Raw genomic sequence first — 19,575 nt, 5'->3', positions numbered from 1 at the left:
CCGCAACTGAAGCTCTTTTGAAGGCAGTGGCCTACTTTACACAGTCTCTTCTCATATTCTTGATTTAATTTCAGAATGGAATAAGAAAGGCTATGATAACCTCTTCTGACCAGGACAAATGTAGCATGCCCATTCAAGATTATCTTTCTAGGGTGCACAGCAGAGGACATCCTTTAAATCAGAAACATGCTGTGTGCATTTTCTGTCCTTTCTAACACAACGATGTGCCTGAAAATCCCAAGTGCACTCTACTGTATAACTATTAGTATAGTAGCTTTTTTTTCCTTTGGTCTCCTGTCTGTCAGCAAACATGTTCCCCCATGTTTGCTGACAAACATGTTTTTGCATTGACACTTTTGCAATGATGATATGCATTAGAAATATGTGCTATCATACTGTATATGTAAAAATGCTAAAATATATAATACAATATATAAAATAATAGAAATATACAGTTAAATATAGTGCTTCAATCTATGTGAATTACCTGTCAACTTGGTTAGGTCAGGTTTTTGTACTTACGAGTTGTTCTGAGCTCTGGCATTCTGACAAATGGCAGGAATTAGCTTCTCAGATATCTCCTGTCAGTGGTAATGCTGCGTTCATGACACGTTGGAAAGTCAAAAATTACAAGCCGCAACTCATAACTACAATCATGGCATCCTCCGTCGCTACTTGCAGGGACGGTATACAAATGTAATATCATATTAATTCCTATTAGTGCAGTCACAAGACACAAGACTACAAATAGAAGTAGCCTAGGCCTTCTCACAAAGTAATTTTTGCTCCATTTGGATATAAGAGCGTTGAAGAGTTAGGAAATGTCTTCTGAAAAGCTAAGGTGAGCAAATTTAATCAGATTCTCTGTATTTGTATTAGTAGCTTGTTTGTATAATTGTAAAGGTGATTCTAATACTATTGAGCAGTGGCATAAAAAGATATATTTTAGGGGTTCATTAAAAACTGTGACCTATTTGTGTGTTTTGATGTTTGTAGCAGCCTGATTTAAAATTCATATTTTTATAAAAATAAGCGTCATCTTTAATGGTTCTTAATGTCATCGATAAAAGGAGCTGGCATGCAGTGAGGTTCTTTACCTATGAGTAAACTATGCCCAAAACCCTACCATGCTCTACCATTTATTGAGTTACCTAACCCCAACCATAACCATACGATAGACCTTTATCAAAACATGTATTTTGAGATATCATAGCAGGATACTGGCATATAACAGGTGTATTTATTGCAATAACATTAATGAAGGTTGCATTCCACGTACAGGTGGTCCTGGTGTTGTACATGCTAGCTGACTGGAATAGCTGAAATAAAATGTCGGCTTGAAAATGGTCTATTGTCCCTTCCCTTACAGGTCCTGGCCTGTAGGTCCATGTTGCTGTCAAGGCTTACTGGAAAACTTGAACAGAACAAAGCCATCATTAATACTATTAGTAGCACTAGTGCTTTTCCTATGATGACAAGTCAAAATGTCTGCTGTTGAAAAGGCATCTCAATACATGGGTTCTGCTGACACCTAATTCCCGTGTAGCAATGTCCACCTCAAACCTAAACCAAGTCTAATGTCTATCAATCAGCCAGAATATCTGAAAACACTTGTATGGATCTAAGAAATATGAGCTTGTGGTTTGTTGTTTGTTCATTTCATTTTTTCAAAGGTTTGTGTGGTTTAAATTCATTTGGTCTTGAATTTTGCAGCTGTCTTCTTGAACATTTCAAGGTGAAAATCTTTTAGTGAATATATTTTCAAGTTACTTAAGAGTCTGTATGCCATGAACCTAATACATGCTACTGTGAACCATTCCATCTGTGCCAGCTTTCAACAAACACAAAAATAACCCCCGAGACTAATATAGGAAAACATACTCTGATAATTAGGAGATCTGAATCCCACATCATTGTGTAATGTGATATTTGAATTTCAGAAATTGTTCCATTAGTCTGAATTTACAGTATATCTGCCACTATTTAATACAGTTATTTACTTTCACTACAACAGTCCATCAACAATGGGTGTGTGATACGAGGGTTTTATGGCACAGGGCTATAAGATGTTCACTTGTATGCCGATTGTATTCTCTTAAATTCTGGCCAGTTGCCGTTTAAAAGTTAATTGTTAATATTTATTGTGTATAAGGTGACATAAAGTAATTTATTTATCAGTTTAAATAAGTGGATATATTTACAGTATTTTTTTATATTGTGACCATCAAACTTCTCACCAGTTTTATCCAGAGACAGCATTACAAAGCATATCTCACTAAATGAAATTTCTTTAGATCACAACTGAAAAAAAAATCTAATTAGGACGCTCCAGTTCCACGCACCAAAACAAAGGCCAATCTGAGTCATCCCTCTTCTTTATCCCAAGGGGAAATTTCTTAGTTGACAGTCTGCAGTGTTTTCATGTTTTCCAAGCTCATAAAACATGCATTCACCACTGCCATGCATGGAACACGCCCTGTTGAAGAATTGCTCCTCAACTTGTTGGTATGCATGGAATTCACAGGACTGTGACTCCAGATTTTGAAACCAATTATTCAAATAGCTGCCACTGTAACTGGCAGGGCAAGCGTGTCGAGAACAAGGCAGAGAAGCATCTCAGAGATTCATATTAAATGTTCTCTGCTGTATAGTGCAGTAACTTGTCTGTGCCATTTCAAGATAGTCTGTTGTCCTTGGCTTGGTGTTTTGAGATCAGTCATGTGTGAGATGACTGTGAAGTAAGGTGTTGATCTGGGATAAATGAAAGTCTATTCTAGCTTTTACTTCTAGCGCATATGTCTGTGAGCTAAGAAGATCACAGTGAAACATTTTTTTTGTGTTCAAGAATGTGGAATGTGATGCCAAATCATACTAAGCCTCTATAGATTTAACATAACTCAACATAATGACCCGTTGCAAGTAAATGGTGAATTAGTGGCCAGATGGATGGAGAAAGGCACTAACCTTTCCTCCTTTTCCGCACTCACACTCTCCAGAAATATGAATCAAAACAGTTTCGCCAAAAGGGAAAAAAAAGGTTACAGAATGAGTGTACATGAAAGTGACATGAAGTTGATCAATTATCAGCCATCTGCTCACTCTGCAAACAACAAAAGATGTACATGGAAATTCCTTCCGTGAGCACAACCATCTGAGCTGTGAAATGTGAGAGCATCATAAATACCATTTTTCATCCATCCGTTTCTGAATACCTGGCATTTAAAATTCATAGAGCATTTGTGGTGTATTGTCAGAGTTTTGGTGAGGGATGTCCCCAGGCCACCCCATTAATCTCTATTAAACAGGGACATGTGAGCCATCTCAGTGTGTGTGTGTGTGTGTGTGTGTGTGTGTGGATTGGATCACGCACTCATGAGCCTTCTGAGCACTGAATGTCCGGTGTTTGGCAGTACAGTTGCTTGAACCTTGGTAATTCTTTAGTTTGCTTCTTCTTGTTTTTGAGTATCACAATTCGAAAGAATTTGATATAGAAAAAAAAAACACATTCCCAGCGTTGGTCTAAGTTGCTACATGAGCATGGTCACTGAATCTACAGCCATAATATAAAAATCCATCTCTGATTGCTCAAGCACCAACATCGGCATAATTATTTCACTGTGTGCCCTTCATACCACACAAGTATGTTCCAATTAGTGGTGATATATTGGCTTGACATCTCGTTTAGTGAGGACAGGCAGATTGCAGAGCCATGATTGAAAGCTTAATGAATGATTCATAATCTGGAATGAAATGGACATTTTCATTTGGGCATCTGCAACAATCATTAGCTGGCCATGTAGCATTTCTACATTAGACAAAACTGAAGTGACCATTCAGAGTTGTTGATTGATTGTACCTGGAAATGTCTGTAGATACAGATGTAACACAAACTATACTGTGTGCTAATTAAACACATTTTTAGAGCCTTTCATTGCCAGTTGAATTGTAGTTTCCTCGCCTTCCAATTCAAGAGTTTCATTTGCTGTTGGATGCAGTGTTCTACCTCATATTTCTGTCTAGGTGTTGGTGGAGTGTTTAGAGCAGGGAGGGATGTTGTCTTGTGTGAAACAAACAGATGGGACGACAACTTGACCTACTTCTTCATCTGGACCTCTCTGAATAGAAAAGTGGGATGACTACGGAGAGGAGAGTGAAAATAGAGCTGTGTGACGAGTTTATTGTGTGGATGAGTATAAAGTGCATAAAACACAGCTATTTCTTTTTGATTTTTATTTTAGTATTGTGTTGACCACATTCAGATGCTTTCTGTACGTGACATTTGATTGCAGCAAACTTCCTTCCTTGCCTTCCTTGGCACATATTCATGCCAAAAATAAATTAGGAACCAGATAAACAGGTCTAGACTAGCTAGTTCCTTTATGTGTTGTGTGAATAGAGCGTCTTGACCTTGTGATAAATAACCTGTGTTTTAAGAGGCCAGGAGGGTCAGATCTGCCATAACAACCATGAGTACTTCATACTTTAAAACCCTCATGAGGAAATGGGTTGTGTTATAGAACGGGGTGTGAAATCATGCAAAAGTTACTTCATAATGGCCATTTCCTGAGCAAAGTGAATTCACCTAGAAAAATTTGAATGCTTGCAGATGGTATTTTTTTTGTACTGCATACGCTAACATCATCCTTTGTATGATGATTGGAAATGAAGACTTTCACCTGTCTTGCAGTTTGGACTTAAAGATTTTTGGGCCATGTGCCATATTCATCCTCATCTTGAACTGGAAGAAACACACTACACTTCTGCTTATGCTTCTATCGAGGTGCTTTTTAAACGAATCCCCTTGACAGTGATTGTAATTGTGCATATTATATAATTGTGTAGGTCAAACTGTTTGTGCCTCTGTTGTGAAATACAGTTGCAGCTGATGGACTTGAAAGGCTTTCATATTTTTCCTACATGTGGAGAACAGTTACCCCCTCGCAGCATATTCTGGTCTCTTCCCACGCCTCTTTAACAATACCATGAATTGTGTTGCAAACTATCGCAATAATTGCCTGTTTTTTTGGACCACGGTGCCACAGGAGACGGTAATTCTCATGCACAGAGACAATGAATAAAAATGTATATAACCTACCCAGGGTAAGTACAGGTAGTGGGCCACTGTACAGTATACAGCATAAATGAGTAGGTCTACTACAAATTTAGCTATCTCTCTTTACAGGAGTTCCCTATGATGCAATGTTGGTGTATCAATTACAAGGGAAACATGTCAATACTAAACAGGAAAATATTTTCAAAATGATAAAAGTGATAAAAGACCTTCCTGAAAGTTAGAAAAACAATACTTAAATAAATAAAACGTTTTCTGGTGCTAGTTAAGGGCAATTGATCAGCAGATGAGTCTGTTGGATTACTTGCAGACTTAATGCTGACAACAATGGCACCACATGGGAGGGAATTGTTTGGAGACCTGAGAAAGAAAATGATTTCATTGCACAAAAGAGGACAAGGGAACATGTGGATTAGAAAATCACTGTCGTTAAGTCAGAACACAGCAGAAAAAGTGATACAGAAATTCAGAAAGTATGAAGTTGTGACAAGCTCCCTGAAACACTCAAGTTGTCGCCATAAGTTTTCACCACCTGAGGAGGTCAGAGATTTTTTGCTGAGAAAAGTGCAGGAGTATTGCAAAGCCAGAGCCTTGGACCTGGCCAAAGCTTTCGAAAGCTCAACTGGAATAATTCACTGTTTCTTCTCACAGTATAGACGCCCTGCATAGAGGTGGAATGCATGGTCATTGTCCATGCAAGAAGCCACTGCTGAATACATGATGCATGATCCCCACAGTAAAGCTTGGGAATGTATCAATGCTGAATAAGTGGGAGAATTGTGCTTCATTGATGGGGCATCATGAATTCGTAGATGCTACCCTTTCTCCGCACCTTGGGTCATCAGACACTTTTTCAACATCGTGATGACCCTAAACTTTCTTCCATGGTGGTGAAGGTGCTGCAGGGTGGCCAAGTATGTCACTCAACCTCGATCCTATTGGTACCTGTACCTGGGGTATTTTGAAGAGACAAGCTGAGCAGCACTTCCCGTCAAACATCAAGACACACAGGAAGGTTATGCTCAGGCCCGGAACAGGATTTGACAGATATTGTGCTGTGAACTTGTACATGCAATGCCATGACGGACCAGTAACAGAGGACAGAAGAAGCAGACCAGACCACAAGAATATTAAATCAAGGGTGTAATCATTTTTGCAACTCTTGACCTAAGCAAAGTTCCTGATTTATATATTTTAGTTAGTCTTGACATATCTTTCTATGTTACGTGTAGCCCATACTAAATTCATCTATGCAGTTTACTGCATGTCAACAGGAGAAGTTCAGCTATTCGGGTAGAGTCAGCACCACGGACAGCGCACAGGCTTCCCAGCGCGGAGAGCTCGCTGTCCATGGTGCTGAAATTCTGTTGAATTCGCGGTTGAGAATATACAATTATTTGATGATTATTTTACAGTGGAGAAAGACTTAAACCGATAATGATAATAGTCGTTTGTATACGTCCTCACCCAGTATCAATGGAAGGATAGAGTTCACTTCTACTGTGAGAATGACGTTCTCCTGGGAAAAGTAAACAAGGACGCCTAGTGATCCCAACTTCAGTCTGTGTTTTGGCACATTTTGTTTAACTGCTTGCTAGATGGCACTGTTTATGAGAAATTGCACTAAAGTACATAACAGTACAAAAAGTCCCAATTCTTTTAAGTAGGCCTATTTTCATGTCTAACATAGATGGAAATAGGCCATCTATGTTAGACATGGAATTGCCATATATTTATTTTTGGTCCTCGTGGGAATACTTTTTTCATCCTCTGGTTGAGACGCGCACAGCCAGCTATCAGGTCATTTCTCATGATTCTCAAGGATACTTCGGCAGGTGCTGCAGGTACAGCTACACCGTGGATCAAAGCCCAGCTTCCCGTGGGAACAATCCCACCATCCCCGAGGATCAGCATTTATAATGAGTCACTACAAATATAGCTCGAAAAGGTGGTTTTTTTTTTCCTTTTTGATCTGATTGTGACGTACAGCGTAACAGAGCTATGCACACGTATACGGCCCTATATATTTTAACTAGCCTGCTCCATGCATGTCTGAAACGTCGCCTGCCTCCTATAACATAAAAACCCAGTAAATCCTCTCCTCCCCTCCCCTCCCTCCCTCCGCTCCTCTCCTCCTCCACATTCAGTGCTCCCTCTTGCGCGCACGGCGAGCAGCAGCAGCAGCAGCGGCGGCGGCGGCTTCAGCGCTTCTCTGACGCACCACCGGAGATGAGCATCCCAGTCCCACAGGCTGTCAGGGAAGACTCTCTCGACATCTCGCCCTAGGACCTCTGCGGTCAAGCTTTCAGCGTCAACTATATGTGTGTCTGTTTTCCGTATTCCTTCGTTTGTCTTGTAATTTGTCAGATTCGGCGCTGCGTTTGGCGGGGATGCCCGCAGCTGACATCTCTTGACTGGGAATTTACTTCGGAGGTGATTTTTCTATCCGCAACAACTGTCAGCGGGTGATTGATTTCTGTCTACACTTAGTGGGGTTTTCGGAGCATCGTTCGGGACATTCTTGTGCTTCTAAGATAAGTGATTCAAATTAAAGGGGAAAAGCGGGGTTGAATCAGAGGGCTGTTTGACAGGAGATCGTTTGGATGACGGACACCGAGAAGCTATAGCTCTCTCTCTCTCTCTCTCTCTCTGCAACGCAAATCTCTGCGCCCTTGGAATATTCTTACAGAGGCACTGTTAGAGTCGAAATATTTTCACAGTTTGCAGTCATAATCCGTAGGACGAGTTTGCCCACTGCAGGGGCTGTTGCGGCTTTCGCGTCTGCTCTGTTTTGAAATACGATTTGCTTGACGGGCGGGCGTCTGAGCATCCCGGACGAGCCCGAATTTGCGATGCCCAAACAGTGAGTGTACGGTGGGATCTCATTCGGTCACCCTGCACGGTAGCATGGCTCCAGCCCGGAGGGACTGCAGCAGCTGGGAGATGTTCCTCCCGACGGGATGCCTGCTCCTCACTGTTTTGCTATTTCACCCAGCCCTGGCCAAGGTGTGCAACGACCGCACCAAACACGGACAGGACAATAGCTGGTTCGCCAGGGACGGGGAAAACTTGCCCATCATGGTTCTTATGCCCATGAACGAGTCGGCCCTGATGAGCAGCATCAGCCAGGGGATCGAGCCGGCGGTCCAACTGGCCATCCAGCACATACGGGAGTCCAGGAAGTACTCGTTCTCACTCATCACCAAAATCTACGACACAGAGGTAAACATACTGACGAAACCATTTCACTGAGCCGCTGCTGGTTGGGGTGGCGCGTTTGGAGCACTTGTGTCTGGCTTGTGCGTGTTGCCCCGCAGCGCTCCACACAGTGTGCGTCCGAGGGGAAACGCTGGGTTCTGTTATGTTTGGTATCTGCGCAGCCTCCTTGTTGATGAGCTTGTTTTCATTGCGCTAAAGTCAACTGCTGTCGCTCCCCCCCACCCCCTCCCACCCCCCCCACCCCGAATGCCAAGTGTCTGTTTCCCTTCTTCGTCTGTCTGTCGCTGGTCATTGACAGTGCATTTAGATGTATCCTAGCACCAGAAGGCTCCGCATCACCCGGGCACCCCAGAGCCACACTCCCGTGCTCTCCCCATAGGCTTTAGGAGGTTTTCATGGTTACCGCAATCTCAGGATGAAACAGGATGACCAGGACGTCTGATAATACAAATGCCATCCACACCCGTCACACAGTTGGATTTTGACCAAAGCGCCGCATTCCGTCTTTTTTTTATAGTCGTCACTTTATAAGATGTGTGTAGGACTTGAACTGGCTTTGTGTTGAAAAGGTTTTCAGTCACGAATCCAGTGAATCTTGTGACGATCAGAGGGCTGGTTCTCATCGGGCCTGAAGATGGCGGTAATTGGATGTACGATTTCTTCTGACTCCTTGCGCCCTTGAATCTCACAGTCTTCCACCTCCAAATTCAGATCTGTATGTTTGATACCAATAACAACAATAATATACCACTCCAGCTGAAGTCCTCTTGAAGTCATCCCCGCAAGCTTTGACAGTGCAGGCCTGTTCTCCGTAATTTGTTTACGCTTGAATTATTTGACCCAGTCAACAGTGCTTACAGTGGCCTTCGAGGCTTTAGCAATTTACATGCCTTTGAGGACATAATGTAGCTGAGGATCTTAAAGCTGCTGCATCACACAGACGTGTATAGATGTTGGTTTTGATTATGCGACTGATTTGTTAAACAATCCAACTACAAAACATATCTGAATAAGATGACATTGACTTGTGACATAGATAAATAATTACTGTATTTATAATGTTTCATAATCGTTGGTTTATCCAGGTTTGTCTCATTAAGAACATCTCATGGTAGCTTGTGCCCCATGTGTGTCTTAAATTAAATGATTCTTTTGTTTTTGTTTTTTCCAGAGTAGCACTTATTTCGTATACTGGATGTGCATAGGTGTGTCTGTGTGAAAGAGCACATAAATCTCTGTTGACAGAGGTAAGCTCTCACAGGCGGCATGCGCTCAGACCATGGGATTAATATGCTCTTATGAGAGTTACGATTTTTCTCCTTCTATTCCCCTGGAGAGAAAGATGAGCTGGAAGCAAGAGGTCAGTGGGCCAGCCTGACATTCGCTCACTGGGAATGTCTGATAATGATGCCAGCTTTCTAATACTAGCAATCAATGGGAAGAGTAGAGAACAGTGTTATTTGATGACTTTGTGGTCAAAGGCTAAACTCTATTACACTGTGGCACTGCCAATCCCGTGGTATTTGACATTTGTTTTGTATACGGGCCAGCTGAAAATCCAAGCTCTGATCATGCTTTTTGAAATGTCAGAATAAAAATATTCCATGCCTGCTGTAGAACCCATGGTATTTTTTCCATCATTAACAATTTTTTGATCAGTCTACAGATACATAAAGAAATATGCAGTCAACATTCTTCTTTTTTCATGATTCTGTTAGTGGCAGAGCTTATGCACTTGTATTTCTTACTTCAAGATCAATGGTGTTAATGTGGAGCGTTGGCCAGATGTGTCCTGTTAGGTCTGATTTTAATAACTCAGAAAAAAACACCCTGCCAACAATTTAAGAGTAAATTTACAAGCTACAGGAAATCATCCGGCACAGGTTGGCATGGTTAAAGTCAACAAGTGACCCCAGAGAGCACTGTGAAGTGCAAATGGCACTTTATTACTGCAGCAGAGTATTGTTATTATATATTTACAGAGCGTAATAAAGAAACAGTTAGAGACTTTAGTGAGAGAAGCACGATTCCAATAACATATTAAGATATGAGAAACTATCATTGTTTGTTTATATCAGATGAAGCGATCTGAAGCGTTTGCAGTGTCTCAGTCCTCATGAGCATGAACAGGTAGAGAAGACCTTTACTCAGGGTTATTGCTGTAGTGTTGACTATATTGGTTTTGGAGCCTTTGACATGTTTATAGGAGCAATAATATGGAGTTAGTGATGGCTCTGCCATTAACAATTTACCATACATGTTTTCATTATACATTTATTGCCATCTAATCTCTCACTTACACATGAATAAAAGTCCTGAACATACACACACACACACACACACACACACACACACACACACACACACACATGCATGAAGCCTCCCCACATACCACATGCTTATGTCAGAAAACAATACATGCATCAGTGCGTTCGTTGGAGCTAGCAGCAGGCCAAGTGTGTGTCTGTGTGGTGTTTGTGCATGTGTGCGTGTGTGTGTATGTGTGGGCACTGGGATTTGGCCTGGCAGATGTAAGTAATCAGTCCCTGAGCAGAGGCTCTTTATCCCTTTATCCCCTGTCGGTGTAGCCATGGGTAGACTGAGCAGGCCCAGTCCATCCCCTGGTGGTGTGGAGCTGGGTGGTGGTGCTGATGATGGGGATGGTGAGGCGCTGAGAGGCTGTCCGGCGGGGAAAGGCCTGAGAGCTGAGGCTGCGCTGCTAGAATGTGACGGTTGGAGGTTACAGGATTGAATAAGCAGTTATTGGAAGTTGAGCAGATGTCCTGATGTGGAAAGCCTGGAGATGATGATCTAATGTGGGCTCCTGTGGAACTGGTCTGAGTAGGCTGAGGAAGATATTTCACCTATGTAGACATTGTAGCAGACTGAAGCAGTTGCAGAATACATTTTTGCTGGAAAACCAGAGCATTGCAGGTAGAAAAGAAGCAGGATGGATTATATCAACTGGGAGGCTTAGTGCTGGAGCCAGAGTTGGTCCTCCACTGCAGCTCTAGATGTGTGAGTGTGGGTTTTAGTGTAACCGAGGACTGATACTGTAACTCTGCAGGCTTAGAGGATCAAAGCTTTGGAGAGGACGGGAAGCACTGGAAGAGGATGGAAGGGAGACTTTGGGCAGTGAATGCGTTCTAGGCTAAGCTACGCTAGTTCACGGGCTTATAGGATGTGTGACAGGCTCTTGAGATGGGCCACTCAGAGAAATGCCACTTTTTAGCAGAATAGTGAACAGTGGTGCGCAAAGTTTCTAAAATCAACGCCATCTTGTGTTCAGGTATGGCCAATAAGGTCCGTATCAATAGATACAAATTTAAACCTCACAAATCAAAAAGGTAAACTTTGTGGTTATACACTAGGATTGCACTATTTCAAAAACTGTTGAATGCTATTGTGAGAAAACATTTGGATAAGGATATATGAAATAAAGAACCTTCATACAGGCATGTTAATCCTACATGCAGTTGGTATAGTACAGTAGTTATTCTGTTAATGCTGGGACTAAGGCACATTGAGAAACATTTGGGAAAACAGGCCTGTTGTGTCACAGATTGAGGGAAATGGGGAGAGAAGAGGACATAGAAGGTCTGAATCCTTTCATTAGGCCTCCTAGAGGAATAAGAGACTTATATAGTTTCACTCACTAGGGCTGTCACATTTTCAAAAAACAAGTTGGAACAAATGAGAAGACGTATGACGTAATTCTCTCAGAGTGATTTAAAAGCAAAACTTCAAAGTCCTAATTAGAAAATACGTTTGAAGAATCGACGCGGTCACATTAATTTGCAGTGATTCCACAGCTGATTTCTCCTCGGCGTAGTGTTTCTACAGGTTTGTCACGTTTTGAAAACGCAGCAAACAGCCTCACCTTAATCCACAATTTTTCCACCTAAGTATTACAGTATAGCACATCTCAGATGGTTTGGTGCCATCATCCATTCAGTATGGCTCACTGCTTACAGTTTAGAGACACTTCAGAGGACAAGGAACAGCCTATTTTTTATTTGAATAAAAAGTGACAGCCCTATCACCCATGCATCTTCAGTGACCCAACACCTTTTTTTTTTTTTTTTTTTGTGGTATGGGGAAATTATTTTTGATGCCATACAAGCATAACAAAGGATATGATAATGTTGTGGCTGAAGCCTGCTCTCTAGTGTGATTGGTTGCAAAGTGCTCTAAGCGCTGAGATGAATAAACATAGTATTTTTTTTTTTTTTTTTTTACTGAATTCCAGTTAATCAATAAATTATTTTCAGTTAATGTTTCTCTATATTTGCAGTGCAATTTTTATTACAGTCTATCTTCCCTGTTTTACTTTTGTGTGTGTTGATAGGGAGTGAGGTTTAGGATTTTATATTACACGCTTAGGGTCATAACACCAATGGTAGACGCTGTCATCTGAGGCAACAAACAATTCGATACCAACTCTTGGAAACTTTGCAGCTGTGATGATTTTCGAAAGAACAGTCCCAATTTCTTGAAGGAAATCTTAATTCACTTAATGTTCTTTGTGGGAACGTGCTCCTGTGCTATCATGTTTCCTGTAGTGCTAGACTACACATGTATTTTAAAGGCAAATCAATGCAACCACAAAGACACAGAGTCTACAGTTGGAGATGTGGATCTTGCCCATGTGCAGTGTATGGGTATTTATAGCATATAACTGTCCATCCATGCAACACTATGGACCTCCTGGGATTATGTTAGCAATGACCTATGTTCAGAGATACTGCACACAGATATGTACAGTATAACTGCCTCCCTTTCTCTCCTCAGAGGGCGAGATGCAACATGTCACATTTGTGCACATGTTGGCAAGCCTGAAACCAGTGTACAGTACACTTGTTCACAGGAGGAAGGGCACCCCCCTGAGCGTATGTAAGGCTTTCTGTCATTTTGTCAGAAGAAGTTAGGTTTTCTGTGAAAAGGCATTACCATAATGGAGGTCAGGGTGCTGCTAAGCATAGGTCTTAAGTCAAGACGAGCTGGTTCAGGGCTGTTGGCTTTTTTTTTTAGGGTTGAGGAGAATTTGTTTTAGCAATGAATCATTTGTTTAAAGTGAAAGTCAAATACATTTATTCAGCAACCTTTACTGATCTTAGTGATTCATACAATGTACCTCACCTCTGAGCTTTTGTGTAAAACCATCTGACATGGGCCAAATGAAGCAGCGCCTTTGGACATCTTGCATGTCAGGGTTTCATATTGTGTGCCACATATTATCTAAATATCTGACACCTATTCAGCGCTGTAGCTGTGACCTAGTAGGGTCAACAAAGATTACCTGTCACTGTTCCTTGGAGAGAGTGAATATTCGGGGATAGTAGGCAAAAGCAGCCTGTGACAGCCTGGGTACTCTCTAGGCATGCAGAAAGTGCTGAGTGTGGCTGTATCCACTGACCCGACACAGATAGTGGGGATCAATGTGCAGCAGCCCTTCTCATAGAACGGACAGGATCTCAGGGGAGAATCAGAGAGAGAGGCGAGAGAGAGATGTGTAGGGTGGAGATCCTGAAATAGGATTATATCATCTTCCATACAGGAAGAGGAAATGGGCAGCCTCTTAATTCTTATTGGATCATAATGTAATACCATTTGCGTTGTTTCTCTGAGGCTACATAGTTTAATGGCCATGTGAAAAAAAGCAATTACTACATCAACGAGGTATGAGCATTAGATCAGTTAAAGGCTACCAAGATCTTGTGTTGTTATATCAGTAATATCATTATGCAGGTTCATGGGAGTATTGTGTTTATATCATTGTAATGTTTTTTTTGCTCCAATTCACTCAAAATTAGAGAAACATGCGTCACTGTAATAAAGTTACAAAATTTGAGCATAAATTGCTGACCTTTTGTCTGAGTCAGGCTTCCAGTGGCCTGGAGGGCTCGAGAAAGATAACCAGGAACATGAACTTTCTGGATAAAAGAGGCTCTTATGTGCCCTGAAGCTGGCTTTACAACACATGCTCTGACACAAAAGCACACGTAGGATATAGCCCATAAATTAACAACAGTATGCTCGTAAACACTGTGCTTTTCATTTCCATGCAAACACACCACTGCACACACAGAACTGTCTCCTCCCCACTCACACACACACACACACAGACCACATACACTCCCACATATGGTCATAGCTGTTTTCAGTTGGTGTCCCTGCAGCACTGCCTGAGGTCAGGACAGTGTGGTCAGTTGAGCAATTAAATTCAAAGTGTTGTTCAGTTCCAATAAAAATGGAGTCACATTATAGTCTGAATGCTTTACAGCACATCCGCACCTCCACCCATGCACCCTCACTATGGGGAGTAGTGAAAAACTCAACCTCAATAAAAACTATTTTTATCAATCATTTGAAACCAGTGAAACATGACATGAATCTCTTTGTACAATGCATTTAAAAAAAACAACAACTTCTTTTCATTTTTTGTCTCTTGCTCTGGACCACTGCATGCTTATTTTGATTTGATCAAAACATTTTAAATAAATCTAATGTTCATGATGAAAAGTAAATGGATGATACAAAGATCATGGAAGGCAATGAAATGGCAGAAATGTTTTTTTCTGTGCAGTAAACTTCCCAGACTTTGTGCATCCTTCATAGTGTTGGATTCAGAACTTGTTCCCTGTGCCCATCTCTTGTTCATCAATGCTTTTTAATAACAAAAGTCCTGGCGTCTGGACCACAGTTTCCTGTTTACCCTAGAGATTTGTCCTAAAGCTTGAGTTTGACTGCTCTCGTTCTCTAGTATATTACTCCATATTAACCATAGAGCAACATCTTCTTGCCCATGTTTCAACAACACAATCCTTTATTTAATATAATATTGTGTGTAAAGTTCAATAGGTGAGTTCAAGTGTGACAAAAACAAATTAGCCTTCTGGCTTTCTCCACAGAACACCTCACATTTGCCTGGAGTTGATTACAGCGTGTTTGACTGATTCACATTGTTTGTGCGAATATGTTGCTAATTTGAGCGAGAAAGAGAGTGTTTGGCATTATTTCTTGTCTGTGGAGTCACCTTGCAGGGCCTGATGTGCTGACCAAGTCAAGAGCTAATCACACCAGAGAGGCAAATGCTGAATTCAGTCTTAACAGCACCCTAAGCAAGTTGGTTGCTTGCAAAGCAGGCAAAATGTGTGTTTGACTATGAGTGCTGCTGGAGATTGGGAAAGAATGGAAAAAAAGCCTGCACACTGGATGTGTGGGTGAAGGCACTTATGTGAATGTGATTCTTCGAGATGGATGCAATCACCCCACACTGATAATGTTAAAAATCAGGCAGTTTACACTGCAGCCTCCTGCTAAAATTCAACACAGCAGACAGCTGTTGTTAAGGGTGTCACTGTGTTTGCATTTTTCTGCATTGGTAAATCTGCCTTACTGTGTCTGACTGGAATCTAATTGAGCTCTTTGGTAGTTTATTGAAGTAAATAATATACAGTTAAGTGCCCTAGACTCATTCATGTTGTGGTCAGGGGTCTGTACTGTGGTCAGCACCATCACTTGGATGTTAAATGAATGACAGCATAACAGAAAAGAGTGCAGTATATATCAGTGTTAGGGAGGGCTCACCTGAAAAGATAATACAGTATCCAAAAATCTCCATATGTTGCCCTGAATTCATTGCATCTTAATTACAACCAGGCAACATGCTTGTATAGTTAATGCTTTAATGAATTTAGTTCGTGGTAATCAATTAGGTTTGAAATGAATTTGTCATTGTCAAATTTTAATTTTCCATTCTTTGTGCCAACGTATTGCGTTTTCCCAGCAGACGCTATGATGAGACATCTGTTGGCATGTCCCCTCCTAATCTTTTCCTTTCTTTCTTTTCTCTGCTATTGTCGAGATGCACAACTCCAAAAGGTGGTGAACCAGGCATCTGGCTGCCATTAAAATTAAACAAACAGTTACTCTCTGATTCACATGGGTGTACTGTGGTACTGAGGGACACCCGCTGGGAAATCACCCAGGAGATAGAAACAGGATGGGGGGATGAATGAAGAGGTGGAGGAGCCCGATATTGGGGGCTTTAGTAGGATGAGATGTGAAGGTGAGGCAGATAAACCAGAGGAAAAGTAGTGACAGACGAGAGGTGGGATGAGGATGAAAATATCCAATTTTTTATTCAGTGCTGCTGAAAGTACTGACAAGATGGCTGCTGCAATGTTGAGTGCAACACTAAGTCAGTCTGTCGGGCTGCTTCTGCTGGTGCATCTATAAAGCTGCCACTGATCCCCAGCCAAGCCATTTGCACAGACAATTAACACAGCGAATGTTTATCCACTGCTATAGCATGTTTCACCGCAAACGACTGAAAAAATCACTGCCTCTAACTCCCAAATGTGGTTTGAGCGTTAGGATTCTTTCATAATGATATTTGTGATGTTGCAGTCTGTTTACTGAACTCCCTTTTCTGCAGACAAGATCCAGGAGAATATGTGTTTGTGTGCTTATGGTTACCAACCCCAAGAGAGGTGCCCTGCTGTTACACGTCTGGAGAATTTCCATCACTAAAAGGCTGCGTGTTTGTGTGTGAGCGAGAGAGACAGGCAAAGGAGAGAGAAATGTTGTACATGTGAGATGATTTTATTATTGCTATTCTTCTAATTTTGTTTGACCTTTAACCCTAAACACAGCAGACTCTGACCCAGGTAATACTATTCCAGATGACCTTTTTAAAGGATGACTCAATATTGCCTTTGTCTGCCATTATTATGCCTTAATCCTTAAAATTTAACCCCCCCTCCCCATCACTGTCTGCTCCTTTTACTCCTCCACCCCCCTCACACACACACTACACACACATTCACCCCTGTGCCTCCCTGTCCCTCTCCTCTGAGTGGACAGAAATGAAAGGATTACCGTGGAAAGGGTGTGCCGTTGTCATTAGAGATTGGACAAATACTCTGTGCATGTTCCTGTCTGTGGCTCTCAAGGGGGGCCAGCACAGAGCAATAAGCAGAGAGTCTGTCCTTGTCAGTCCTGTAATTACATTAAAGCTCATGTAATTCTTGGACATAAAAAGGGAAGCCAGCCGTTGTCTGCTTCTTGGGAAGAGATGTGTCTGTGTGTGTGCACACGTGGATACACTAGTATTGGGTGTGTATGAGTATGCTTACTTATAAAGAGAAAGTGACTGTATGCTGGTGCTTGCATGCATCCACACATATGGTATGTGCTTGACTCTAAGGGCTGGTGACTTGGTGTGTGTCTGTGCCTGTGCTATTGCGTGATCCTGGCAGCATGCAATGTGTATGATTGTAGCATGTGTGCATCGTGTTCTCAGGGGTGAATGGCAGTTAACACTTATTCCCAGAGGACAGGTTGGCTGTCATGACCACAGCTGGGATGAGTGGAGACTCAGGCAGGTGCCACAGAAGAATAATGGCCTTTCTTGCTCTGTCTCTGTCTTTGTCACCATGACATGCACCTACATGTGCATGCACTTCTCATAGCCATCTTTCCCTCTCACACATGCACTTACTCACACACACCCGGACACACACAAAACCTCAACCACACGTAAACAGACATACTAACCATTGTTACTGGTCAACAGAGGGCACCAGGGTGCTGCACTTCCCCAAGATGGCTTTGGAAAAGTACCGTCCACATAATTGGCACTTTGGCTTATTTAATTTACCTCAGACTGCACAGCTTTCTTTGTAACATTAATACGAAAAACTGATGGTATCTAACACATATTTCCTGTTTATAACAATTACCAGTCAGTCACTCCTCAAAGGTACTGAAGGAGCCCAGATTGGTCACATGACACATATATGAAGGAGTAATATTATTTACTAATGGCCTCAATAGAGGCACTCTCCAGTGAGGTGCAATGGTCTAGCTGCACAGACAGCAGTAGACCCTGTAGTGAAGCCTTTCTCACTGTTAAAAAGCTATTAAAGAATGCTATTAAATTATTAAACAATAAGATGAAAACTTAGCTGTCTATAAGGTATTCCGGTGATGGGTTCAGAGGACTTATGAGTGTAATAACCCCTTTTACAATTCTTTAGAAATTCCTCATCAAAAGTAAGACCGAATCCAGTATTTACACAGCAGTTTTTTTTAATACACAGATTTTATTATCTTTTATAAATGATCTGGCAGAAAAATGGAAGCAGGTCCAACTATAACACACTTTGACTCTTTGCCTTTTGTTTTCCATGCAGATTTGCTTTTCATATCAGAACAGATCATTGTCAGTGCTGTTCCTCTGTCCTCCTCTAGAAAGAGATGCTCCACTAGAGGAGCGATTATACAGTCTCAGTCGCACCGATAAGGACCTTCATGGAGCACCTGTCGGAAGCACAGCCTTCAAAGTTATTATTTTACAGAAATAGACTGCTGGATTTAATACATTAAAGCTCCCTTGAGCAATATCTCATGCTTTTGTGCTCATCCAGCTGTAAGGTAACAAACTGTCAGTTTGCGTTTTGCTTTTTCCTCTTACGGTTTGTGCCATTTAGATTTTGCGGTTGTCAAGCACTGTAATCCTCTGTGTGTTTTCCAGTATTTTTCTCCTTTAACTGACGACATACTGATTGTATGTACAAGGATTGTCTGAAAGTGTAACTGTTGTGATTTGCTGCTGGTAGTGAGCCTCAGCATGTGTCCATGTGGCACACCACAGCTCTTTGCTTCTGCAGTCTCTGGATACACATCAGGCCTTTGTCCATTTGCTGCCCGCTCATAGTGGCTACCGCTTCCCCATCCCTGATTGCTGGGGCCTGTTAGCGGAAAGCAGTTGGTGAGTCCATTGTGCGCCAAGAGCGATAACAACAGACAGTAGAATCACAGATGTAACCTACACACAAATACACACACACAAACACACACTCCCTGCCACACTCTCTCTAAGTGCCCATGCACAGTAGCTGTGGTATACACATCTGCCATGCCCATCCAGAGCAGGCAATCATGCCACATGCAATGACAAAAGCCTGTGCAATGATGATAAGAGATCGTTTGCTCTATCTGCTGTGGCTCAGTCCTAATCTTTGTGCATGTATGTATGTCTGCGGGTGTGCGTGTGTGCAGCTGGATAGTTGGATAATTGGATAGCAAAACAGATTAAATTGTGCTTTCTTATGTTGTATCAGTGGAATTGTGTTTTGTCAGTGAAAAAAAAAAAACAATAATAAAACAGTAACACGCAGGAGTGGGGAGCATTTTTCTTTTGAGCAGTCCCCACTCCATTTGGCAAAAAAACCCCAATCCACAGCCCCAAACACACAAGAACACAACTACATATCCAC

General features: G+C 41.8%; 1 protein-coding gene across 1 annotated transcript in view; it reads left to right on the top strand.

Moving 5' to 3' along the window:
* Positions 1–7,270: 7,270 nt before the first annotated feature.
* gabbr2 (gamma-aminobutyric acid (GABA) B receptor, 2) overlaps positions 7,271–19,575 on the top strand; it is a 174,861-nt gene continuing 162,556 nt past the window's right edge. The window contains exon 1 of the mRNA XM_071500682.1: positions 7,271–8,293. Within this exon, the coding sequence (XP_071356783.1) occupies positions 7,979–8,293 (315 nt within the window). The 5' untranslated portion in view covers positions 7,271–7,978. The remainder of the gene's footprint in view (positions 8,294–19,575) is intronic.

This window comes from Trachinotus anak, unplaced genomic scaffold (assembly GCF_046630095.1).
Source record: "Trachinotus anak isolate AG129_WGS33_773 ecotype Australia unplaced genomic scaffold, CSIRO_AGI_Tana_v1 ptg000016l, whole genome shotgun sequence".
NCBI lineage: Eukaryota > Metazoa > Chordata > Actinopteri > Carangiformes > Carangidae > Trachinotus > Trachinotus anak.
Note: the sequence above shows the minus strand (reverse complement) of the source record. Positions and strands in the feature narration are given on the sequence as shown.